At 41.7% G+C, this 26,778-nt stretch overlaps 1 protein-coding gene across 4 annotated transcripts; it reads right to left on the minus strand.

Annotated features, from left to right (window-relative positions):
• Window positions 1-159: 159 nt before the first annotated feature.
• Window positions 160-25,174, minus strand: SERPINH1 (serpin family H member 1). Of its 4 annotated transcripts, none has more exons than XM_060771254.2 (6): window positions 24,932-25,174; window positions 15,242-15,285; window positions 9,047-9,738; window positions 6,377-6,475; window positions 5,939-6,171; window positions 160-3,249 (listed from the first exon to the last, which is right to left on the minus strand). In XM_060771254.2, the coding sequence occupies exons 3-6, from the start codon at window positions 9,714-9,716 to the stop codon at window positions 2,947-2,949; spliced, it is 1,305 nt and encodes a 434-aa protein (XP_060627237.2). In that variant the 5' UTR covers window positions 9,717-9,738; window positions 15,242-15,285; window positions 24,932-25,174; the 3' UTR covers window positions 160-2,946. The 4 variants fall into 4 exon arrangements, with proteins under 4 accessions (XP_060627237.2, XP_060627238.2, XP_060627236.2 ...); XM_060771255.2 differs by lacking the exon at window positions 24,932-25,174 and adding an exon at window positions 21,357-21,434; XM_060771253.2 differs by lacking the exon at window positions 15,242-15,285.
• Between the last annotated feature and the right edge of the window lie 1,604 nt (window positions 25,175-26,778).

Consider the following 26,778-nt stretch of genomic DNA (forward strand, 5'->3'; position numbering starts at 1 on the left):
CCTTAATTCCGAAATCCAGACTACTCCAAAAATCCGAAGTTGTCCATATGAGTTATACCTTTGCAGACCCCTTTACCTTTGGGGAAATCTGGTTCCCACTTGAATTGCCACTGGTAACGCTTTCTGAGCCAAGGACTCAAATCACAAACAAGACCAACATTTTGGAAAACATTTTATTGCAAAAATTGTACAACAAAAAATGCTTGTGGGGTAACAAAACGAGGCACCTGGCCATTAGCAGCCATCATCTCAGGAAGACGCTTCCGCCCTCTTCTCCCTCCCGCTCCCTACCCTGCAAAATACATAGCACCAAGCTTCGGTGTGGGGATTGCATTTGTGCTAGCATCCCACTTTTATGTGCCGCACCTTGAAATGTATTTGAGGCCGTGCTCCCAAAAGCAGCAGTCCAGGGGATTTAGGTTTTGCATCCATATTTCACATTTATAAAGGCTTTTCCTGAGTCCAGCCCTCCCTTGACCTTGATTTGACAACACAGTCGGAGTTGGCAAAGCAGGAATGTTAACTTGGGAGGCAGAAGGTCTTTGGCACCAGGTAACTTTAAGGCAGGTCAGAGAAACAAGAGCCATGAGTCTGCAAGACTTGAGCAGCGCTATTAAGAAGGAAGTAAAATTGAAAATTAAAAAGAATCCATGTCTGAAGCAAGCAAAAGGGCCATCAGATCCAACCCCATTCTGTTCCACATAGGAAAGGGTCACCAATTGCAATCCCAATAGTGATCAGAATGAGGCTAGGTTTGCATTGGTCACCTTAAAAACAATGCTACCAATTTTGCAAGAGCAGAAGCCACAATTTAGAGCTAGCTTTCCAGATATTGCTGGACTAACAGTCCCCATCAGCTTCAGGAAAGGGAACATAGGACAGGGTTGCCTGGAGTTTTCTGGGCTGTATGGCCATGTTCCAGAAGCACACTCTCCTGAAATTTCGCCCACATCTATGCCAGGCATCTTCAGAGGTTGAGGGGTCTGTTGGAAACTAGGCAAGTGTTGGAGTTCACTCTATGATTGTGTTTCAGGATCACGGTGGCACAGTGGGTTAAACCCCTGTGCCGGCAGGACTGAAGACAGATAGGTTGCAGGTTTGAATCCCGGGAGAGGCGGATGAGCTCCCTCTATCAGCTCCAGCTCTTCATGTGGGGACATGAATGAAGCCTCCCACAAGGATGATAAAAACATCAAATCATCCGGGCGTCCCCTGGGCAACGTCTGTGCAGAGGGCCAATTCTCTCACACCAGAAGCGACTTGCAGTTTCTCAAGTCGCTCCTGACACGACAAAAAAAAAAAAAAGGATCAGGGTGCTTTGGATGTGGGGAATGATGTTAATGAGGTTCAAGAAGAGTTTCAAGATGGCAATGGTTTGGTCAGTGATACTGATGCAGAGAATGACCAGGAGATCCCTGTAGTTTCCCATGAGAATGTCCCGGAGAGGTGGGATGATCATGAAAATAGCTCAGCACCTGCAGAAATTAATGAGCAAGTAGAGCAAGTAGATAACGAGCCGAGAGGTAGACGAGAACAGGAGAGCTGAGCAATGGCTTCGGCGCTCTGCCAGGATTCAACAGAAAACAATAACAAAGCCTCAACTAAAGAGAAACCAATTTCTGATCGCTAGTGACCTAGCTAACGAGAGGATAAAAGTCTCAAGTTTGAGATGTGTAGTCAGATGAAGCATCATTTAGAATCACGCCAAGTTCTCGTCCTTGTTTTATGGAAACCTTGCTTTGAAGTTTCATGCTAAGATATTTCTTGTTCATGGTTTTGGATTCCTGGATTTCATGATTCCTTACCCAAGCCTTGGATCAATATATTCCTAATTTTCTGGATTATATTGGGAGACGTGTGGATTTTGCTTTTATGAATGTTGCTGAAACTCTACCTTGGACTAATTTGTTCCTGCTTAACTTCTTACCTAATTGGATTTACCTATTTCTTTAAAGTGCTTTTTACTTATCTTAAGTAAAAGGATTGTTTTTTCCTATTCAATGTTTGGTGTTTAAAGTCAGAGGATTGTTCCTGTTCTGGAGTTCAACAGCAAGTGGGGTTTATATATCTAGTTTCTAGCAGACCTCACAACTTCTGAGGATGCCTGCCATAGATGTCGGTGAAACGTCAGCAGAGAATGCTGCCATACAACCTAGAAAATTTACAGCAACCCAGTGATTCCAGCCATGAAAGCCTTCAACAACACATAGGACCCTCATATGTTTGCTCTTGAACCCATGCCATCTAGTGATAGCTCTGCCCAGAGCAGCGATTCCTGAACTCTAATCCTTCACGTATTTGGGACTTCCACCTCAGAAGACTCAGCTGTCTTGGCCAACTGTTGGGAATTCTGAGAGCTGAAGTCAAAAGCCTTTGAGGGCGAAAGAAGGAACCACTGCACTTCACTGTTATAGCTTGACCCTTAGATTTGCAAAGAGGATGGGGAGCCTGCTAGATTCCTCCATTTCTATGAAGACGTTCACCGTTCAATCTCTCTGGCTTCATGGGAAGAGCTATTGAGGACTGCTCTCTCACTGCACTATGAGTTAGATCATCTATCAAGTCCCAAACTAATGCCAGATGGACCATCCAGTTGCTTCTTCTGAGGTCCTGAGGGTGGGCAAGATACAGGACAGCATGAGACTCCTTCGGGAGAGAAAAGTGGGGCATAAATAAGCATAATAATAACAATACTGCTTCCTGACATGGAGGCTGCCATCTGAGCCGGGGCTCCTAATGCATGGTTGGGCACTTCATACCCCTGATTTACACAGAAGTAAGTCCTGCTGACTTAAGCAGGGCTTATTCCTGTGCCAATGCGACCTTAGTGAGTAAACGGCCTGCGAGCACCAGTTTATAAAAAGGCACACAGCATCATTTCCACCGCCTCGATTTCTACAAAACAAACCAACAAATGCATCTCTCCATGCGCAACCTACTCTACCACTACAACTCATCCCGCATTTTGTCTCCTTTGGGCCTGACTAGCCGGCCAATGAAGAGGATCGAATTGGTCTTATTGTCCTTGATGACGAAAATGAACGGGTGGTCGGCGTAGAAGAGCTTGGGGCTCTTCATCTCCTCCCGGGCGTAGATGTCCCCCTCGAAGGGGTTCCCTTCCGTGTCCCACTCCAGAGCCGCCGCATGGAAGACGTTGGAGAGGTAGAGGTCCTTCTTGCCCGAAATCTTGGAGAGGTCGGCCTTGTTTTTGTCAATGGCTTCAGTTAAACCCAAATCGGCCAAGTGTTTCTGGAAAGAGAGAGAGACACACATCACATAGTCCAAAGTATTTGTGTGTGCGTGTGTATCACACACACATCTTTGCAGCCGCCACAAGTCTCCTTGGGGAGATGGTGGTGGGGTATAAATAAAGATTATTATTACTATTATCATCTGACAAAAGGACTTCTCTCTTGAAATATCTTAAGGTTGATTCTATGGTATGTTTCCACTGAAAGTTAGTCAGAACCGAAAGAAACCTTAAGGCAGTGGTTCTCAACCTGTGGGTCCCCAGATGTTTTGGCCTTCAACTCCCAGAAATCCCAGCTAGTTTACCAGGTCCAACCCTCTTCTATCATGCAAGAAAATACAATCAAAGCACTCCTGACACACTGAAAAACTTCCAAAGAATGAGACGCCTCCAAAAGTGTGAGTCTGCCACTGAAATAGTAGGCCAAAGTCTGTTAAAGTTAGTGGGCCAAAGCTGGTGTCATCCTGAGGAGTGTGAGGTAAACCTCTGTGTGAGAGAATGCCTCAGTGGGAGAAAGGTCTCGCCATCCAGCTTCCACTGAAAAATTCTCAAGGAAGGAGACTCCACTAGACATCCAGGCCGCAGTGTATGTCAGGAATATTAATAATTAGCTAGGTATTTTTGATTACAAAAGTGCAAGTCTGCCACTGAAAAAGTTAGTGAGCCAAAGCTGGTGACGTCCTGAGGAGTGTGAGGTAAACCTCTGTGTGAGAGAATGCCTCAGTGGGAGAAAGGTCTCGCCATCGAGCTTCCACTGAAAAACTTTCCAAGGAAGGAGACTCCACCAGACATCCAGGTAGCAGCATATTTTGTCAGAGATATTAAAAATTAGCTAGATATTTTTGATGACAAAAGTGTGAGTCTGCCACATAAATAGTAGGCCAAAGCCAATTAGAGTTAGTGGGCCAAAGCTGGTGTCATCCTGAGGAGTGTGAGGTAAACCTCAGTGTGAGATAACACCTCAGTGGGAGAAAGGTCTCACCATCCAGCCTCCACTGAAAAACTCTCAAGGAAAGAGACTCCACCATGTCTGGGGAGCATATTATGCCGCAGCATATTATGTCAGAGATATTAAAAATTAGCTAAATATTTTTGATGATAAAAGTGAGTCTGCCACTGAAATAGTTAGTAGCCAGTTAAGAGTTAGTGGGCCAAAGCTGGTGTTGTCCTGAGGAGTGTGAGGTAAACCTCTGTGTGAGAGAATGCCTCAGTGGGAGAAAGGTCTCACCATCCAGCTTCCACTGAAAAACGTCCAAGGAAAGGGACTCCACCAGACTTCTAGGGAGCAGCATATTATGTCAGAAATATTAAAAATTAGCTAGGCATTTTTGATTACAAAAGTGTGAGTCTGCCACTGAAATAGTTAGTAGACCGAAGGCAGTTAGAGTTAGTGGGCCAAAGCTGGTGTCGTCCTGAGGAGTGTGAGGTAAACCTCTGTGTGAGAGAATGCCTCAGTGGGAGAAAGGTCTCGCCATCCAGCTTCCACTGAAAAACGTCCAAGGAAAGGGACTCCACCAGACTTCTAGGCAGCAGCATATTATGTCAGAAATATTAAAAATTAGCTAGGTATTTTTATTACAAAAATCAAGCACGGAAAGAGTTAATAGGCCGAAGCCAGTTAGAGTTAGTCGGCCAAAGCTAGTGTAGTCCTGAGGAATGTGAGGTAAACCTCTGTGTGAGAGAATGCCTCAGTGGGAGAAAGGTCTCGCCATCCAGCTTCCACTGAAAAACTTTCAAAGGAAGGAGACTCCACCAGACTTTTAGGCAGCAGCATATTATGTCAGAAATATTAAAAATTAGCGAGGTATTTTTTATTACAAAAGTTTGAGTCAAGCACTGAAAGAGTTAGTTGGCCGAAGCCAGCTAAGAGTTAGTCGGCCAAAGATAGTTTCTATCTGAAGAGTGTGAGGCAAACCTCTGTGTGAGAGAACACCACAGTGGGAGAAAGGTCTCAATCTGTGAAGTGGGCCTTAGTCTATGAGAAAGCCAAGTATGAGGAAGGCTTGGTGTGAGAAGCTTCGGTGAAAGAAGCCCTAGGTTGAAGGTCTTGTGTGTAAAACTCCAGTGTATAAAGGCTGCTGTGTGTAAAACTACTGTGTATTTGTTTATTTGCATTATGGAAACCTTGTTGTTGTAAATAGTGCAATTATTATTTTACTACAAAGAAAAGCCTCCTATGGAAGAGATACTATCGGTCTGTGTGTTTCGTTCTTTTTATCACTTTGGGCTACTGATGCTGGGTCACGCTGCTGCTAAGTTACTCTGCTATACGTTTATGGGGAGGGTCTTCTGTTGATAAGCCCACTCACCCAACATATTGCACTGACAAACAGCTTTTATCTTCAAGAAGTTCTATTTTCAAGAAGTTTTATCTTCAAGAAGTTCAGGTGGAGTTGCTTTTCTTGCATTTTGAATCCATTGCTCCACACCCCAATTTCTAGAACTGCAGAAAACAAGCTTGTCCTCCTCCTCAATATGATAATTCTCTCAAATATTTCAAAATGACTACCATGTCCCCTCTCAACCTTCTCATCTCAAAAGACTCCTAGTTCCCCTTTGATATGTACTCCTAGTTCCCCTTTGATATGACTCCTAGTTCTCCTTTGATATGCCCATCCTATGTGAGAGTGGATCCATGCCCTCCAATCTTTGGCATCCAAAACTACTATGAGTCCAGACCCAACTCACCTGCAGGTCGTGGCTAACCTCCAGGCTGACCTTGGGCAAAGAGATGGCCACTGCCCGCTGCTTCATCTTGCCCAGCCAGGTTTTCAGTTGTTCTTGGGTCAACAGCTTCTCCAGACGCTCCAGGGGCTCCACATGGTTCGGCATGATGAAGATCATGCTGGAGAGCTTGTGGGCCAGCGGCATCTCCACCATCTGCAACTTCTCCGCCTCGTCAGCATAGTAGTTGTACAACCCTTTTGGAAACAAAATGCAAAGGTTGGTTGTACAATTCTTTGGAAACAAAAGGAGATGCTGGGAGAGAACTTCCAGCCTGTCCCACACCAGGAGTCCACCACACACGCTGGGTTGCAACTCAGAGGAATATCAGAAGTTCTATAAAAATAACTTTTCCAAACTATAATGTCAACTGCAATTTCCCTTGTCTTCAGGCTCACTTACCTGTGCGATGCATCATAGGAACGCCAACTGTGAAGGACCGAGTCACCATAAAGCCACGGTTGTCTACCATCTTGTGGTGGAATTTCTCATCCCAGTGAGCTACAAAAATAAATAGCATAGAGTAGACACTCTGATTATCCTTGAGATGCTTCTTGGAGTTTACAAAAATTAAGTATGTTCCTACTTCAGAGTCCAGCAGAACCTGTTTCTCTTAGAGAAGAGGCTGGATGATGATGAGGTTTATTAATTTATACCCTGCTTTTTCTCTTCTCAAGGAGACTCAAAACAGATCAAGTTGTCTGTAAGGAACACTTTGTGTATCCATGCATGGCAGAGGGTTGGACTGGATGGCCCTTAGGGTATTTTTCAGCTCTAGGAGTCTATGATTCTTCTACGTGGTCCCTGTGAAATGCGCACAAATGGGTCGCCCATGCTGAGTTTTGGAACCCTCTAGAACAGTGGTTCTCAACCTTTCTAATGCCGCGACCCCTTAGTACAGTTCCTCACGTTGTGGTGACCCTCAACCATAACATTTTCATTGCTACTTTGTAACTGTAATTTTGCTACTGTTATGAATTGTAATGTAAATATCTGATATGCAGGATGTATTTTCAAATCCCAAATACCCAATATGCCCAAATTTGAATACTGGTGGGGTTGGGGGATTGATTTTGTCATTTGGGAGCTGTAGTGGCTGGGATTTATAGTTCATCTACAATCAAAGAGCATTCTGAACACCACCAATGATGAAATTGAACCAAACTTGGCACACAGAACTCCCTTGACCAAGAGAAAATACTGAGAGGATCTGGTGGACATTGACCTTGAATTTTCGGAGTTGTAGTTCACCTACATCAAGAGAGCACCGTGGACTCAAACAATGATGGATCTGGACCAAACTTGGCACAAATACTCAATATGCTGAAATGTGAACACTGAAGGAGTTTGAGAAAAATAGACCTTAACATTTGGGAGTTGTAGTTGCTGGGATTTATAGTTCACCTACAATGAAATAACATTCTGAACCCCACCAACGATAGAATTGGACCAAACTTCCCACACAGAACCCATGATCAACAGAAAATACTATGTTTTCAGATGGTCTTTGGTGACCCCTCTGACACCCCCTCGCGACCCCCACAGGGGTCCCGACCCCCAGGTTGAGAAACACTGCTCTAGAACAATGTTTCTCTACCTGGGGGTCGGGACCCCTAGAGGGGTCACAAGGGGGTGTCAGAGAGGTCACGAAAGACCAGCAGAAAACACAGTATTGTCTGTTGGTCATGTGGGGTTCTGTGTGGGAAGTTTGGCCCAATTCCATCATTGGTGGGGTTCAGAATGTTCTTTGATTGTGGGTGAACTATAAATCCCAACAATTACAACTCCCAAATGTCAAGGTCTATTTCCCCTAAATTCCACCACTGTTCACATTTGGGCATATTGAGTAATCATACCAAGTTTGGTCCATCATTGTTTGAGTCCACAGTGCTCTCTGGATGTAGGTGAACTACAACTCCAAAACTCAAGGTCAGTGCCCACCAAACACTTTCAGTGTTTTCTGTGTGCCAAGTTTGGTTCAATTCCATTGTTGGTGGAGTTCATAATGCTCTCTGATTGTAGGTCAACTATAAATCCCAACAACTGCAACTCCCAAGTGACAAATCAATCTCCCCTCAACCCCATCAGTACTCAAATTTGAGTGTATTCGTGCCAAATTTGGTCCAGCGAATGAAAATATATCCTGCATATCAGGTATTTACATTACGATTCATAACAGTAGTAATCTTACAGTTGTGAAGTAGTGACAATAATAATTTTATGGCTTGGGGGTCACCACAACATGAAGAACTGTATTAAGGGGTCAAGGCATTAGGACGGTTGAGAATCACTGCTCTAGAAGTTCTTGAGAGATGTGTTTTGGTAGTGACTCCGCCCTCTCCCCTTGTGGTATATATCGTCAACTGGAGGGGCTACCACCCCAGTTCCTTTTTTCCGCTACAGTAGGCAGTTAGGAACCTCTCCTTTGCTTGTCTAGCTAGTTTTGGAACATGAGAAGGTAGTAAAGTTGGGAAATGTAGTGGTAGTGATCAGAATAAGAAGAAACAAACTGGCTGTCCATCTCCTGGGAGTGCTTGGATTATATCTTCCTGCCTTGCAGAATGGGGTTGGACTGGGTGGCCCTTATGGTATCTTTCAGCTCTAGGATTCTGATTCTTCTACATGGTCCCTGTGAAATACGCACATATGGGTCGCCCATGCCGAGTTTTGGAACCCTCTAGAAGTTCTTAAGAGATGCATTTTGGTAGTGACTCCGCCCTCACCGCTTGTGGTATATATCATCAATGGGAAGGGCTACCACCCCAGTTCCTTTTTTCCGCCGCAGTAGGCAGTTAGGAACCTCTCCTTTGCTTGTCTAGATAGTTTTGGAACATGAGAAGGTAGTAAAGTTGGGAAATGTAGTGGTAGTGATCAGGATAAGAAGAAACAAGCTGGCTGTCCATCTCCTGGGAGTGCTTGGATTATAATCTTCCTACCTTGGAGGATGTTCTCCATATTCTTGTTGGACTGGGTGGCCCTTGTGGTCTCTTCCAACTCTATGACTCTATAATGCATTTCAGATTGTAATCCATGGCCAAAGCTCCCCACTCAACAATACCAACTTGAACTTACGTTTGAAGAACATGGCATTGACAATCAGGGCCCCGTCGGTCTTCTCCACGTCTTTGGTGACCTCCGGCAACTTGCCGTCGGTGGTCTGGGCGGCCCACTCGTTGATGGACTTGAGGGCGCTCCGCTTGTCCCGGAAGTTGATCTTGGAGTGGTCGCAGTTGTAATGCTTCTTGCTGCTCTTGACGAAGTCGTCGGCGAAGCTGATGGAACTGGGGCCGTAGAGGCGGCTGGCCATCTTCCAGGTGACGTTGCGTGCCTCTGAGTCGCTTACATCGCTCAGGAGCTCTGCCAGGCCGCTGTGGAGGTAGTCGTCGTTGAGCTTGTCGGCGCTGAGCAAGGCCTTGGCCTGGGAGGCGGTGGTGGCCTTGCCACCAAGGGACACCAGCCCTAAGGAAGAGGCCACCACCACCGGAGAGACCAAGATGTTCTCCATATTCTTGTCCTTGGCCATGACGTGGTAGAGGTTGAAGGCGAGGGTGGCGCTACGGTCCGCCAAAGCGGTGGCCTTCTCGCTCAGCTTCTTCTCCCCCGGAGCGGCTTTCTTCTCTCCTGTAGCTGCTTTCTTCTCTCCTGTAGCTGCTTTCTTCTCACTTGACTTCTTGGCATCTGGAGGGACGGCGGCGACGAGAGCAACAAGTGCTAGGAGTTTGATCAGCCACATGGCTTCCATTGAATGTAGCACCAATCTAGATCTGCAAGGAAGCACAACGACTGGTCAGAGGGAGAGTAAGTTTGCCAACCGCTAGTGCAGACACAGAGCAGTCTCAAAAGCAATAAGCAGACTGAATCTGGATTACAAGTCCTAGCATTCCTCACCATTTACTATCTAGGCTAGGGATGATGGGATTTATAATCCAACATTTGAAGAACCATACCTTTTGTTGGAGTTCAGCCTGTGTGTGAACCTGAACCTGATTCTCTGATTGTATTTCCTGATGCCAATGTAGATGTCAATGTGAATTCTGAGGCCAATTTAGATGATGACGGTTTGAGTAGTGAAAATTCTACAGCCTTGGAAAGTGAAAGTCAAAATTCCCATGAGAGCATGCATTCTGAGCTGAGCGGAGAAGTTTCATTCCCTTTTCCTCCCAGTCCTAGTTCTCCAGAGAATCTGACACCTGGCCTGCCTAATGAGGATAGGCGGGGGCAGATTTGGCAGAGCCGGTGAGAATCACAAAGTTTACGCAGGTCAGCTAGATTGAGAGAAATGCAAACAAAAACTTCAGGTGTGTCTCACAATAGATTTCTCGGCCTTAAGTATGCCTGGCCTGAATGCAGCTTCAGACCAGGCATCGTTCCAGATTCATGTGCAAGCTTTTGCAGGTCTCCTGATTCAAGTGGCCTTGTTCCTCTGAGGTTTTCTAGTTGTTCCAAGTACGGTTAGTGGATTGCTAACAGCTTCCAGGATTCAGCAGTTTTGCTGTGGGTTTTATGATCTTGTTTATGGACATTTCTTGTTGCTGATTTTTACCGTGACTTTTTACCTTTGCATATTTCCTCTATTTTGTATTCATCTTTCATCAATAAAAAAGGATTGTTTTCCTGACGTCAAGTGTGGTGGATTGTTGTCTGAGGGTCCAATTTCCTGCTCTGGGTTGCAACACCTTTCTCATGCTTGCAGACTTGAGGTGTCAAACAAGCAGCCTCCCACCTATTGCTGAATAGTATCTCCCATGTGTCCTGACCAGTGTATATGTTGATTGGGAGTCAGTGCATTAAGATCACTACTGACCGAAATGTCATGAGTTCGAAGCCAGCCTGGGTTGGAGTGAGCTTCCAACCAATTTGTGTAGCTTGCTGTCAACCTTTGCAGCCCGAAAGACAGTTGCATCTGTCAAGCAGGAAATTTAGGTACCCTTTATGTGAGGAGGCTAATTTAACTAATTTACGAGGCCATAAAAATCTCCAGCAAGCATGCAAAGAATGAGGAAGTACTTCATCAGTGTCACAAATGGACGGTGAAAGGGCAGCTCCCCTAGTGGCCAGAATACCCTCAAGAAAAGCTGAAATGTGTAAATAAATAAACAAATAATGGAAGTTGTAGTTGTTGTGGGTCACTCTTATGAAGCAATGCAACGATAACACTGGCCAACATACGTTTTGGGGCCTCGGAAGTTAGAGCTGCTTTTTTCTACATATATTTGATGTTCTGTTTCCAAAAAATGGCACAGTTTTTCCCCTATCAGCTATGGTTTTGAGATATTGAATATATGCCATCTATCAGTCGCCATCTGTTCGCCCATAGAAAAACATGATAACCATATCTAAGGAGGTAGAGCTGATGTGGTCTATCCAATGCAATTTTCTGAATCTGTGCCCCAAATAAAGTCAGATGCAGGCTTAAAAAACAAAGACATCAATAAATTATGTGTTGGGCTGTGTAATCTATAAGTATTTATATTTTAGGGAGTGTCTGCTCTACCAAACTGCACCACCAGGTGGAGCTCTTGGGAGTCCCAGGAATTTCTGAATATAGTTCATTCAACTACTAAAGGCTCCTGATTCTGTCTTATCTAGGAAACTAAGCAGAGCCATATCCTGGTTAGTTTTTGAATGGGAGACCACCAATTCTGGGCACCACAATTGATGAGAGATATTGACAAGCTGGAATGTGTCCAGAGGAGGGTGACTAAAATGATCAAGGGTCTGGAGAACAAGACCTATGAGGAGTGTCTTAAAGAGCTGGGCATATTTAGCCTGAAGAAGAGAAGGCTGAGAGGAGATATGATAGCCATGTATAAATATGTGAGAGGAAGCCACAGGGAGGAGGGAGCAAGCTTGTTTTCTGCTTCCTTGGAGACTAGGACGTGGAACAATGGCTTCAAACTACAAGAGAGGAGATTCCATCTGAACATGAGGAAGAGCTTCCTGACTTTGAGCCGTTCAGCAGTGGAACTCTCTGCCCCGGAGTGTGGTGGAGGCTCCTTAGAATCATAGAATCAAAGAGTTGGAAGAGACCTCATGGGCCATCCAGTCCAACCCCATTCTGCCAAGAAGCAGGAATATTGCATTCAAATCACGCCTGACAAATGGCCATCCAGCCTCTGCTTAAAAGCTTCCAAAGAAGGAGCCTCCACCACACTCCGGGGCAGAGAGTTCCACTGGTGAACGGCTCTCACAGTCAGGAAGTTCTTCCTAATGTTCAGATGGAATCTCCTCTCTTGTAGTTTGAAGCCATTGTTCCTTCTTTGGAGGCTTTGAAACAGAGGCAGGTTGGCCATCTGTTGGGGGGTGTTTTGAAGGAGATTCCATCTGAACATTAGGAAGAACTTCCTAACTGTGAGAGCAGTTCAACAGTGGAACTCTCTGCCCTGGAATGTGGTGGAGGCTCCTTCTTTGAAAGCTTTTAAACAGAGGCAGGATGGGCATCTGTTGGGGGTGCTTTGAAGGACATTCCATCTGAACATTAGGAAGAACTTCCCGACTGTGAGAGCTGTTCAGCAGTGGAACTCTCTGCCCTGGAGTGTGGTGGAGGCTCCTTCTTTGGAAGCTTTTAAGTAGAGGCTGGATGGCCATCTGTCAGGGGTGATTTGAATGCAATATTCCTGCTTCTTGGCCAAATGGGGTTGGACTGGATGGCCCAGGAGGTCTCTTCCAACTCTTTGATTCTATGATTCTGTTCTGTCTGTGTACTGTCTATACAAATGGCACTGAATGTTTGTTGTGTATGTGTACTGTGATCTGCCCTGAGTCCCCTTTAGTTCGGAGTGATTGTTGTTATTGTTGTTGCTATTGATTCTGATGCCGAGCTGCTCAGTGCCGCTCATCCGATGTGCATTTTTCCCCTCTGATGCATCCCAGTTCATTGCCAATGGCTCCACAGCTGGCATTTGCTTTGTTCCCTGCCTGGAGCAAAGGACAGGAAGCAATGCTGCCACGTCAGCAGGCGCCTGGCTATGGGCAAGCCCACTCTGCCATTGAAAGCCTCCCAAAAAAGCTCTGCATCGCCTCCAGATTAGGGTTAAATTGCAGGTTTCCTTGACACACCAATACTTAGCAAGAATAGATGAAAGGCAAACAGGCAAGGGTATGATTTCCTATCAAATTGGTCCTGGGATTGCATTACTCTCCAGATGTGGTTGGACTGCAACTCCCATTGCCCACAGACAGCTTAAGCCAATGGTGAGGGATGCTGGGAGCTACAGTCCAACATCTAGAGTGGTACTTGTAGTACAGCACACTTTGGCAGAGAAGGAGGAACATGTAAACATACCAGGATCCCTTCGTATGGAGCTATAGCAACTAAAGTAGTGTAAAACTGCATTAATTATGCGGTGTAGATGCACCCAGAGACACAAAACATTTTAATATAGGATTTAATTGTTTCAGATGTTTATTAATATGTTTTAAATCATCTTGTGAGGCAAGTGTGAATGCTGCAATTGGCCAGCTCAATTACTATTGAAAAGCTTTGCAGCTTCAAAGCCTGGCTGCCTCCTGCCTGGAGTAATCCTTTGTTGGGAGGTGTCAACTGGTCCTGACTGTTTCCTATCTTCCACTCTGGACATTCCATAGATATATAAACCTCACTTGCCTAGTTTCCAACAGACCTCACATGGGGAGCTGGAGCTGACAGAAGGAGCTCATCTGCACTCTCCCCAGATTCGAACCTGAGACCTGTCGGTCTTCAGTCCTGCCAGCACCGCAATGATAATGAGTGCAATTTGTAAGTCAAAAGTACCCCATTATTTATTGGAGAACAATGTGCTCACAAGTATTATTATTATTATTATTAAATATTGGAGGGGAAGTTGCAACTTTTTGCAAATAGATTATTATTATTATTATTAAATATTGGAGGGGAAGTTGCAACTTTTGCAAATAGTTTATTATTATTATTATTATTATTATTATTACTGAATATTGGAGGGGATGTTGCAACTTTTGCAAATAGTTTATTATTATTATTATTATTATTATTATTATTATTACTGAATATTGGAGGGGATGTTGCAACTTTTGCAAATAGTTTATTATTATTATTATTATTATTATTATTATTATTATTATTACTGAATATTGGAGGGGATGTTGCAACTTTTGCAAATAGTTTATTATTATTATTATTATTATTATTATTATTACTGAATATTGGAGGGGAAGATGCAACTTTTGCAAATAGTTTATTATTATTATTATTATTATTAAATATTGGAGGGGAAGTTGCAATTATTATTATTATTATTATTACTGAATATTGGTGGGGAGGTTGCAACTTTTGCAAATAGATTATTATTATTATTATTATTATTATTAAATAATGTAGGGGAAGTTACAACTTTTGCAAATAGTTTATATTATTAATATTATTATTAAATATTGGAGGGGAAGTTGCAATTATTATTATTATTATTATTATTACTGAATATTGGTGGGGAGGTTGCAACTTTTGCAAATAGATTATTATTATTATTATTATTAAATATTGGAGGGGAAGTTGCAACTTTTGCAAATAGTTTATTATTATTATTATTATTTATTATTTATTATTATATTGTAGGGGAAGTTGCAACTCATCCAAATAGTTTATTATTATTATTATTACATATTGGAGGGGAAGTTGCAACTTTTGCAAATAGTGTATTATTATTATTATTATTATTATTATTATTATTATTAAATATTGGAGGGGAAGTTGCAACTTTTTGCAAATAGATTATTATTATTATTATTATTATTATTATTATTATATTGGAGGGGAAGCTGCAACTTTTGCAAATAGATTATTATTATTATTATTAAAGATTGGATGGGATGTTGCAACTTTTGCAAATAGATTATTATTATTATTAAATATTGGATTGGATGTTGCAACTTTTGCAAATAGATGATGATGATGATGATTATTATTATATATTGGAGGGGAAGTTGCCACTTTTGCAAAGACTTTATTATTATTATTATTAAATATTGGAGGGGATGTTGCAACTTTTGCAAATAGATTATTATTATTATTATTATTATTATTATTATTAAATAATGGATGGGAAGTTGCAACTTTTGCAACTAATTTAAGTTTGCATGTATAGATATCCTTCAAGCTCAAAGGGAACGCAATAGGATAGAGCTGCCTTGAGTCCCTATAGAAGGGTCAAAACAAAACAATTAAATAAATAGGATTTAAAACACTTAGTACAGTTAAGTTCCTTTTTGGATGTGTTGCATAATTTCTGGAATTTTTTTTTCTAAATATACCTGGAAACTTTTTCTTAGTGTGGTCAACGTTTCCCTTTTTCATTCTGAAATAAAAACAAGATAAATCAGGTAGTTCCTTCCCTTAAGGATCCAGATCAATGCAATAGGGATGTTTCAACAATTTGCAATGGCACGGAAGGGGAAGGAAAGTTACTTCATGTTTCATGGCCTTGGAAGGACCAGTAATTGTTGGCTTTAAACCAAGAAAAATAATAGATATTTTCCATCCTTCTAAAGGAGGGAACCAATCACAACCGAACACGTCCGTTTGGAGATCGTTGCATTGGCTGGATTCCTTTTCTGGTCGTTTTGCATGGCTCCATCCATTGCCATATGAATTATTATTATTGGTATGTATGAATATTATTTAAATTTTAAAAAATCTAATCAGATGATACTTTAAATATGGAAAGCATGGGGTGCTTATCCTGCAATTTTCAATAGTAAAAATAATTAAACCCATTCTGTACGTTGAAAAATGGCACAAAAAGACCCCCTTCTTTCACAGCTGCCTTGCAAATGCCACGTCAGCAAGACCTGGACAAAAGATGCTATAGATTCACAATAAATTTGCTCAAAAATGGTAAAATGCACACCAAATACTGGTTGCAATGTTTACTTAATGCAAAAGGCTTCAACTGTTAGATTTAGCCTTTTTATTTTTGCAATTTGGTTGGTTTTGTTAAAGGCATCTAGAGAAGGAAATGGAGGTTGCAGGAAATACAGAACTTCCTATTCTTTCTGAGCCTTCGGTAACACTCTGATGAGATTTTCCCCATTTAAGTTCTTGTGGGTTTTTTTCGGGCTATATGGCCATGTTCTAGAGGCATTCTCTCCTGACGTTTCGCCTGCATCTATGGCAAGCATCCTCAGAGGTAATGAGGTCTGTTGGAACTAGGAAAAAGGGTTTATATATCTGTGGAAAGACCAGGGTGAGACAAAGGACAAAGGACTTTTGTCAGTTGGGCTAGGTGTGAATATTTCAACTATTCACACCTTTGTCTCACCCTGGTCATTCCACAGATATATAAACCCTTTTTCCCAGTTCCAACAGACCTCACTACCTCTGAGGATGCTTGCCATAGATGCAGGCGAAACGTCAGGAGAGAATGCCTCTAGAACATGACCATATAGCCCGGAAAAACCCACAAGAACTTAGTGATTCCAGCTATGAAAGCCTTCGACAATTTTCCCCATTTGTTTTTCTTTTCCTTTGCTAAAGGAATGAGAACTTGCATTCCTTTTTAGAGATAACAGTTTGTATATTCTGTGCTGGAATTTGGAGTTGAATGAATGTACGGTATGTGGACACACTATTTCTTTGGCTATCACAGCTTGCTACACCCAAAGCATCATAACAACAACAACAACCTAATAATATAGCATTATTTCCCATGTTTTGGAATAGTGGATGATGATGATGATTATTATTATTATTAGTAGTAGTATCCCACTTTTCTCTCTTAAATGAGACCCAAAGCAAATCACATAAATTGTTGTTGCTGCTGCTGCTATTATTATTATTATTATTATTATTATTATTATTATTATATTATATCCCAGTTTTCTTTCTTAAATGGGACTCAAAGCATCTTACAATTATTATTATTATTATTATTATTATTATTATTATTATATCCCAGTTTTCTTTCTTAAATGGGACTCAAAGCATCTTACAATTATTATTATTATTATTATTATTATTATATCATTTTTTCTTTTCTTAACCGAGAATCAAAGCAACTTGCAAAATATTATTATATTTCTTTATATCCCACTTTCCTCTCTCAAATGAGATTCAAAGCAACTCTATTATTATTATTATATTATTATTATTATTATTATCACCATCCTACTTTCCTCTCTTAAATTAGACTCAAAGCAGCTCACAAATTATTATTATATCCTATTTTCCTCTTAATCAAAACTCAAAGCAGTTCAGAAATTTATTATATTTATTTTTATCCTACTTTTTAAAATGAGGCTCAAAACAACCCGGAAATAATAATAATAATAATAATAATAATAATAATAATAATAAATTATATCCTACTTTCCTCTCTTAAATGAGACTAAAAGCATCATCATCATTATATCCTATTTTCCTCTTAATCAAGACACAAAATATTTTATATTTATTTTTATCCTACTTTTTAAATGAGGCTCAACCCCCAAATTATTATAATAAATTATATTCTACTTTCCTTTCTTAAATGAAATTCAAATAAACTCATTATTATTATTATTATTATTATTATTATTATTATTATTATTATATCCTATTTTCCTCTTAATCAAAACTCAAAGCAGCTGAGAAAATATTTTATATTTATTTTTATCTTACTTTTTAAATGAGGCTCAAAGCAACCCACAAATAACAATAATAATAATAAATTATATCCTCTTTTCCTCTATTGAATGAGACTCAAAGCAACTCATTATTATTATTATTATTATTATTATTATTATTTTCCTCTTAATCGAGACTCAAAGCAGCTCAGAAAATATTTTATATTTCTTGTTATCCTACTTTTTAAAATGAGGCTCAAAGCAACCCAGAAATAATAATCTTTATTATTATAAATTATCCCACAAATAATAATAATAATGATAATAAATTATATCCCACTTTCCCCTCTTAAATGACACTCAAAGCAACTCATTCTTATTCTTATTATAATTATTATTATATCCTATTTTCTTCTTAATCAAGACTCAAAGCAGCTGAAAAAATATTTTATATTTATTTTTATCCTACCTTTTTTAAATGAGGCTGAAAGCAACCCAGAAATAATAATTATTATTGTTATAAATTATGTCCTACTTTCCTCTCTTAAATGAGACTCAAAGCAACCCATTATTATTATTATTATTATTATTATTATTATTATTTAAATGAGACTCAATGCAACCCATTATTATTATTATTATTATTATTATTATTATTATTAAAATTAGACTCAATGCAACCCATTATTATTATTATTATTATTATTATTTAAATGAGACTCAATGAAACCCATTATTATTATTATTATTATTATTATTATTATATCTTATTTTCCTCTCTTAATCAAGGCTGAAAGCAACTCAAAAAAATATTTCTATATTTATTTATATCCTCCCTTTCAAAATGAGACTCAAAGCAACTCACAAATTATTATTATTTCCATAATATCCTACTTTCCCCTCTTATTTGAGACTCAAAGCAGCTCACAACACAACATGCAAACATTTAAAACAGAGGGTTGTTGTAGGTTTTTTCGGACTATATAGCCATGGTCTAGAGGCATTCTCTCCTGACGTTTCGCCTGCATCTACGGCAAGCATCCTCAGAGGTAGTGAGGTGAATTAAAGTATTTTTGAGTAACAGAGGGAGCAGCGATGATGGTATAAACCTGCATTTCAGCAAAGGATCTTGCTTTTTCCAACCTTCTTGTTTTTGGGAGTTGTAGACTCCCGTGGCGGAAAAGGAAGGCCAGAAATAGCATGGGGCGTTAAGTCATAGAACAGCCATTTGCAGCAGACAGAGAGGAATTTCTCCTGTTGGAACTGGCCTTTCAGGCAGGCTTTCGCCCTCTTGTGATGGAAGCAAGCTTTTCAGGAGTTGATCCCTGACGCTGCAGACACGGGAAAGCGATTTTAAGCTTGGCTTAGCAAACATAAAACCCTCCCAAAATTTATACTGTGCGAGATAGGAAAGAAGTTTGCAAAAGTTTGCAAAACAAGACTCATTCTACTCCATGGAGTGGAGCAATTCTGCATCCGATGCATTAGATTAAGGGTTCATCTACACTAGGCATGAGCAAACTTGGTCCCTCCAGGTGTTTTGGACTCCAACTCCCACAATTCCTAACAGCCGGTAGGCTGTTAGGAATTGTGGGAGTTAGAGTCCAAAACACCTGGAGGGACCAAGTTTTCAAATCGATACTGTTGAGCTACAAGTTTGCAAAACAAGACTCATTCTACTCCAATTCTGCATCTGATGAATTAGATTAAGGGTCCGTCTACACTGTAAAATTGATGCAGTTTAATCACCATGGCTTGTGCTATGCAATCATGGGATTTGTAGTTTGGTGAGGAGGCGGAACTCTTTGGTAGAGAAAGCTATGGACTACAGTTCTCAATATTCCATAGTATTGAGACATGGTAGTTAAAGTAGTATCAAACTGCATTAATTCTACAGTGTAGATGCACTTGGGAATCAATGGGCCTCATCACACTAGCTCCTATTATTCCATAGTATTGAGACACGGTAGTTAAAGTGGTATCAAACTGCATTAATTCTGCATTGTAGATGCACTTGGGAGCCTATGGGCCTCATCTATTATTCTATAGTATTGAGACATCGTAGTTAAAGTGTTATCAAACTGCATTAATTCCGCAGTGTAGATGCACTTGGGAGTCTATGGGCCTTATTTATTACTCCATAGTATTGAGATATGGTAGCTAAAGTGGTATCAAACTACATTAATTCTGCAGTGTAGATGCACTTGGGAGTCTATGGGCCTCATCTATTATTCCATCGTATTGAGACATGGTAGTTAAAGTGGTATTAAACTGCATTAATTATACATTATAGATGCACTTGGGAGCCTATGGGCCTCATCACACTAGCTCCTATTATGTTAAAGTGGTATTAAACTACATTAATTATACAGTGTAGATGCACTTGGGAGCCTATGGGCCCCATCACATTAGCTCCTATTATTCCATAGTATTGAGACATGGTAGCTAAAGTGGTATCAAACTGCATTAATTCTGCAGTGTAGATGAACTTGGGAGTCTATGGGCCCCATCACACTAGCTCCTATTATTCCATAGTATTGAGATACTATGAGATACAAATAAGTAAGGTGGCCTTTTGCAGTGGACAGATGGTAATCTTGTCAGCACCGATTGTGTTTAAGTGCAGGCCAGAGTCTTTAGGCACTGCACCCAGTGTGCCGATCGCCACTAGGACCACCTTTACTGGGTTGTGCCAGAGTCTTTGCATAAATAATAAATAATAATTATAATTATTATTATTAATAATAATACATCACACAGTCCTAGACGCTTGGAAAGTGTTTGACTTGTGATTTTGTGATACGAAATCCAGCATATAGATCTCGTTTGCTGTGACATACTGTGCTTTTGGGTCTGTAAAATAATAATAATAAACAGGCTCACTAAACTACAAACCCCAGAATTCTGCAGGAGACAGAAATCAGATTTTAAGTGGATTTTTTTCTCTCTGGTGTGATGAAATGCTATGAAAGCGAATGTCTTTCTCCCAATATCCCTTTATATATAGTGATACGGTTATGTCTTTGAATATAATCTGTATCCTATATAAAACTCACATTTCTGGAGAACATATTTTGTTTGGGATTTGCTTCCAAATAAGCCTGAAGCTCTTTGAATCACTACCAAGACATAACAGCAGCCCAGAAGCATGCTTTTCAAGGGCTGAGATGCAGCCAAACTTCAGGAAAAGTTACTTTTTTGGACTACAATTCCTCATCAGCCTTCTTACGGGTGGAGTTCATAATGGGGTCAGACTAAATGGCCTTTGAGATCCCCCCCTTTCTTCTGGAGAACATATTTTGTTTGGGATTTGCTTCCAAATAAGCCTGAAGCTCTTTGGATCGCCACCAAGACATAACAGCAGCCCAGAAGCATGCTTTTCAAGGGCTGAGATGCAGCCAAACTTCAGGAAAAGTTACTTTTTTTGGACTAGAATTCCTCATCAGCCTTGTTTTGGAGTGGAGTCCACAATGGGGTCAGACTAGATGGCCTTTGAGGTCCCCCCATTCCAATTCTAAAAGAGGACTCTGGGAATATCTAAAGCAGGTATGGGCAAACTTGGGCCCTCCAGGTGTTTTGGACTTCAACTCCCACAATTCCTAACAGCCGGTAGGCTGTTAGGAATTGTGGGAGTTGAAGTCCAAAACACCTGGAGGGCCCAAGTTTGCCCATACTTGCTTTATAGGCTGCCCTGTCCAAAGATTTTCGAATATATGTTTGCATTTTTGTTGCTCCCTATATTGGGAGGAAAACAACACAGAAATAAAGCAAAATCCCCAATTCCTGCTTTTTCCAAAATGCCAAGAGAGAGACGAAGCAACCCTACCTCTTCCTCCAGCGATCGTCCCATGCTTTCTGGAGCAAGCCGTGCCCCAAAAGGACCCGGCTGAAATCTAGTTGGGGAAATTGATGCTGGCTAAGAATAGCCTGGGAAGGAGGCCAAGGAAAGAGGAGATGGGAGGCCGCATCCAACTCCAGGAAAACTTACTTTTCGCCTCCCTTCTTTGGCCTGATCTCCAGGAGAGCCTTGCGGTCCCTCTTAGGCTCACGGCAGGGAAGGGAATCCCACCTAAACACTAGGAAAATTGTGATATCTAGCACTATATGTGTCAATGTCATTTCCTAATTGCTTCTGTCCTTTAAAACATGGGAAAAAAAGTTGATCAAACTGCAAAAACTTTTGTTTTTGTAGTTTTTCAATGAGTCTCAACCAAGTTCGTGCCACGAAAACAAAGTTTCGGAATATAACAACTCCTTTCAAAGTCAGGAAGTAACACTTCCAAACCAGGAACAGTTTCAAATTTTATCACATAGTGTATCAAAGCTGTTCCACAGACCAATATACTTCTTTGGAGTCTGGTGGCCATCTGTCGGGAGGGATTAGATGGTGTCTTCTTGCCTTTGGCATCCATTCCATTTCATATCTCTATGAATTGCCCATTGAATACATGGGTCGAGGATGCCTGAGTTTTAAGGGTCTCCCAAAGGCCATCTAGTCCAATCCCATGAGCAGGAATACACCATTAAAGCACTCCCGGCAGATGGGCACCCAGACTCTGCTCTACTTTTTCATGAGTCTCAATCAACATTCCACAGTTGACTATACTTCTTGTGGAGTCTGGTAGAGTCTCCTTCTTTGATGGCCATCTCTCGGGAGGGATTAGATTGTGTCTTCTTGCCAGACTGACGGCCTTTGGGGTCTATTCCATTTCATATCTCTAGGAATATCCCATCCCATTGAATACATGGGTCAAGGATGCTTGAGTTTTAAGGATCTCCCAAAGGCCATCTAGTCCAATCCAACGAGCAGGAAGACACCATCAAAGCACTCCCGGCAGATTGCCATCCAGCTTCTGCTCTAGTTTTTCATGAGTCTCAATCAACATTCCACAGTTGACTATACTTCTTGTGGAGCCATCAAAGACACCATCAAAGCACTCCCAACAGATGGCCATCCAGCCTTCCACATCTGACTATATTTCTTTGGAGTCTGGTGGAGTCTCCTTCTCTGATGGCCATCTGTCAGGAGGGATCTTCTTGCAAGATGGATGGCCTTTGGCATCCATTCCATTTCATATCTCTATGAATTGCCCATTGAATACATGGGTCGAGGATGCCTGAGTTTTAAGGGTTTCCCAAAGGCCACCTAGTCCAATCCCATGAGCAGGAAGACACCATCAAAGCACTCCTGGCAGATGGCCATCCAGCCTTCCACATCTGACTTTACTTCTTTGGAGTCTGGTGGAGTCTCCAAAGACACCATCAAAGCACCCCCAACAGATGACCATTCAGCCTGCTTCAAAGCAGAAAAGGAAGGAGGCTCAATTGGACTCTGAAGCAATAGCATAATATATAGAGTTGGGATCCCCAAAGGCCATTCAGCCCAACCCCATGAGTAGGAGAACACCATCAAAGCACTTCCGGCAGAAGGGCATCCAGCCTCTGGTCTAGTTTTTCAATGTGTCTTAGCCAATATTCCAAAGTTGACTATACTTCTTTAGAGCCTGGTGGAGTCTCCTTCTCCGATGGCCCTCTCTCGGGAGGGATTAGATAGTGTCCTTGGAGATTGATGGCATTTTCGGGTCTATTCTATTTCGTATCTCTATGAATTTCCCATACTTAGGTAAATGCCATTGAATACATGGGTCGAGGATGCTTGAGTTTTAAGGGGATCCCAAAGGCCATCTAGCCCAAACACATGAGCAGGAAAACACCATCAAAGCACTCCCGGCAGATGGCCATCTAGCCTCTGGTCTAGTTTTTCATGAGTCTCAACCAATATTCCACAGTTGACTATACTTCTTGTGGAGTCTGCTTCTCTGATGGCCATCTGTCAGGAGGGATTTGAGGGTGTCTTTTTGCAAGATGGATGGCCTTTGGCATCCATTCCATTTGCATATCTCTATGAATTTCCCATACATAGGTAAATGCCATTGAATACATGGACTGAGGATGCTTGGAAGGGACCCCCAAAGGCCATCTAATCCAATGCCATGATCAGGAAGACACCATCAAAGCACCCCCAACAGGTGGCCATCCAGCCTGCTTCAAAGCAGAAAAAGAAGGAGGCTCAATTGGACTCCCAAGCAGTAGCATAATCTATAGAGTTAGAAGGGATCCCCAAAGGCCATCCAGTCCACCCCCATGAGCAGGAAGACACCATCAAAGAACTCCTGGCAGACGTCCATTCAACCTCTGCTCTAGTTTTCCAGTGAGTCTCAACCAATATTCCACAGTTGACTATACTTCTCTGGAGTCTGGTGGAGTCTCCTTCTCTGGAGGTTTCTAAGCAGAAGCTGATGGCCATCTGTCGGGAGGGATTAGATGGTGTCTTCTTGCGAGATGGATGGCCTTTGGGGTCTATTTTATTTCATATCTCTATGAATTGACCACAATTAGGTAAATGCTATTGAATATATGGGTCGAGGATACTTGAGTTGGAAGGGGCCCCCCAAAGGCCACCTAGTTCAACTACATGGGCAGGAAGAGACCATCAAAGCACTCCTGGCAGATGGCCGTCCAGCCTGCTTTAAAGCAGAGAAGGAAGGAGGCTCTACTGGACTCCAAAGCACTAGCATAATATATAGAGTTATAAGGGATCCCCAAAGGCCATCTAGCCCAACGACATGAGCAGGGGAGTCACCATCAAAACACTCCTAGCAGATGGCCATCCAGCCTCTGCTTCAAAACAGAGGAGGAAGGAGGTTCCACTGGACTCCAAAGCAGTAGCATAATATATAGTTATAAGGGATCCCCAAAGGCCATATAGTCCAACCAGATGAGGAAGACACCATCAAAGCATTCCTGGCAGATGGCCATCCAGCCTCTGCTTCAAAACAGAGAAGGGAGGAGGTTCCATTGGACTCCCAAACAATAGCATAATATATAGTTATAAGGGATTCCCAAAGGCCATATAGTCCAACCAGATGAGGAAGACACCATCAAAGCATTCCTGGCAGATGGCCATCCAGCCTCTGCTTCAAAACAGAGAAGGAAGAAGGTTCCATTAGACTCCAGAGCAGTAGCATAATGTAGAGTTCTAAGGGATAGTCCAACCACATGAGCAGGAGAGACACCATCAAAACACTCCTGGCAGATGACCATCCAGCAGAGAAGGAAGGAGGCTCCATTGGACTCCAAAGAAGTAGCATAATGTAGAGTGTGTGTGTATGTGTGTGTGTGTGTGTGTGTGTGTGTATATCTTTCCCAAGGTCCATATTTTTGGTCCATAATTTAAATCTGGTAGACTTACTCCCGAGGAAGCCCACTTGGTTCTCTAATCCGGATCTAACGCGCATCTATACCGCAGCGTCCACACGACACTCCTGTTATATTCTTTTTTTTATCCCCCAGATTGCTTCCAAAGCCACCCCCAATACCCTTAAACTTGAAAGGCCTCACCTTTAAGGAGATTCCTGGAGCAAAACAAAAAGAGGAATGCAAAGAATTCCAAACCAGACCAGAAAAAGCAAGCTGCAAAAGCGGTTTCACTCCGGATCAACGCCTTGCCCTGTCTGCAAAGCGGCTGCAGAAGAGGGGGCTATATAAGCCCTCCAGGGAAACTTCTAGAAAGTTAGGAGGAGGAGGAAAAAGAAGAGGAGGAGGAGGAATTTTTTTCCCAAACGGCGCCTTTAAATTGGAGCAAAAACAGAGGCAAAGAGGCAAAGGCAAAGGCAGGCTGCAGCAGCCTCCGCCTTGATTTTGGACGCCGCTGGGTCCTAGCGCCCGCTACTTTACAGTCATTCTCAATTTTCTGCCTTTTGTCTTCACTCTCTTTGCATTTCTCCCTCTGGGAAAAGAATAGCCATATTCCCAGCAACTTCTTCTCATCATATAACTGCAAAATACATATACATATATTGTAAAATGATACTTTTATGTTGCAATAATAATAATGTAAGAGATTTTAAAAAGTTTTCATTGGGATTTGTCACATTCAGCACCCAAAATACATTAAAATTATCTACAATACTGAAAATAATTAATGTATTGTGGAAGGCTTTCATGGCTGGAATCACTGGGTTGTTGTAGGTTTTCCGGGCTACATGGCCATGTTCTAGAGGCATTTTCTCCTGACGTTTCGCCTGCATCTATGGCAAGCATCCTCAGAGCATTACAACAGCAAAACAACAGAGAGTAAACAATCAGGCACATCAAATCACCTCTCAAAAAAAGATTCCCCCAGGCACTTCCAAGACATTAAATGCTAATCAAGGTGGTCAGTTGAAACATTCACACCTAGCTCCAGCAGACAAAAGTCCTTTGTCCCACCCTGGTCATTCTGCAGATATATAAACCCATTTTCCTAGTTCCAACAGACCTCACTACCTCTGAGGATGCTTGCCATAGATGCAGGCGAAACGTCAGGATATAATGCCTCTAGACCTGGCCATATAGCCCGAAAAAACCTACAACAACACACTGGAAATAATTAGTTGCAGGCTTGTGCAGACTGTCTGTTTTGTCTCTTTTCCCACACATTCGCTTGCATTTTTTTGTCTACCTTGCATCCATTTGCACACCCACGCTCCCTTGTGTATATTTACGCACATAGCATCTCACACCCACATACATTCTCATACATATGTCATGCATTCAGTCTTTGTGTTTCATATTTTGGATCTCTCTACACACACACACAAACACTTTCTTGCACACTTATAAATACATTTTCACATCATTTTCTTTCCCACATCCACACAAACTGTCTCCTTTAAGAGTGTAATGGCTCGATGCTATATAATTCCATAGCATGGAAATGAAATGGCAGGGAGAAGGTTTGAGGAAGAGACAAAAGAGAGTTCTTGAGGTCTGTAAAAGTATGGTTTATTCTTGGTTGGCGGCAACCGGATATGGACCCTGCTGGTATTCCAGAAAACAGGGTGCTGAACAAAAGAATTGCCTTGATTTATATGCCCTTTAAAATAATATGCATGCATCATACAAGCATCACAATGTGCATCACAAAATTCCACTTTTACATTGTCTTCAATAGCATATTTTAACTTCAACACCTTTAATCTTCCATTAAGCAGCTTTATCTAAAGAGCTGCTGCTATTAGCAGACCATCCTTACCCAATAGCGCCAGAGTGTCTACAGAATCATAGAATCAAAGAGTTGGAAGAGACCTCCTGGGCCATCCAGTCCAACCCCATTCTGCCAAGAAGCAGGAATATTGCATTCAAATCACCCCTGACAGATGGCCATCCAGCCTCTGTTTAAAAGCTTCCAAAGAAGGAGCCTCCAC

Source organism: Anolis sagrei, chromosome 3, assembly GCF_037176765.1.
Source record: "Anolis sagrei isolate rAnoSag1 chromosome 3, rAnoSag1.mat, whole genome shotgun sequence".
Classification (NCBI taxonomy): Eukaryota; Metazoa; Chordata; class Lepidosauria; order Squamata; family Dactyloidae; genus Anolis; species Anolis sagrei.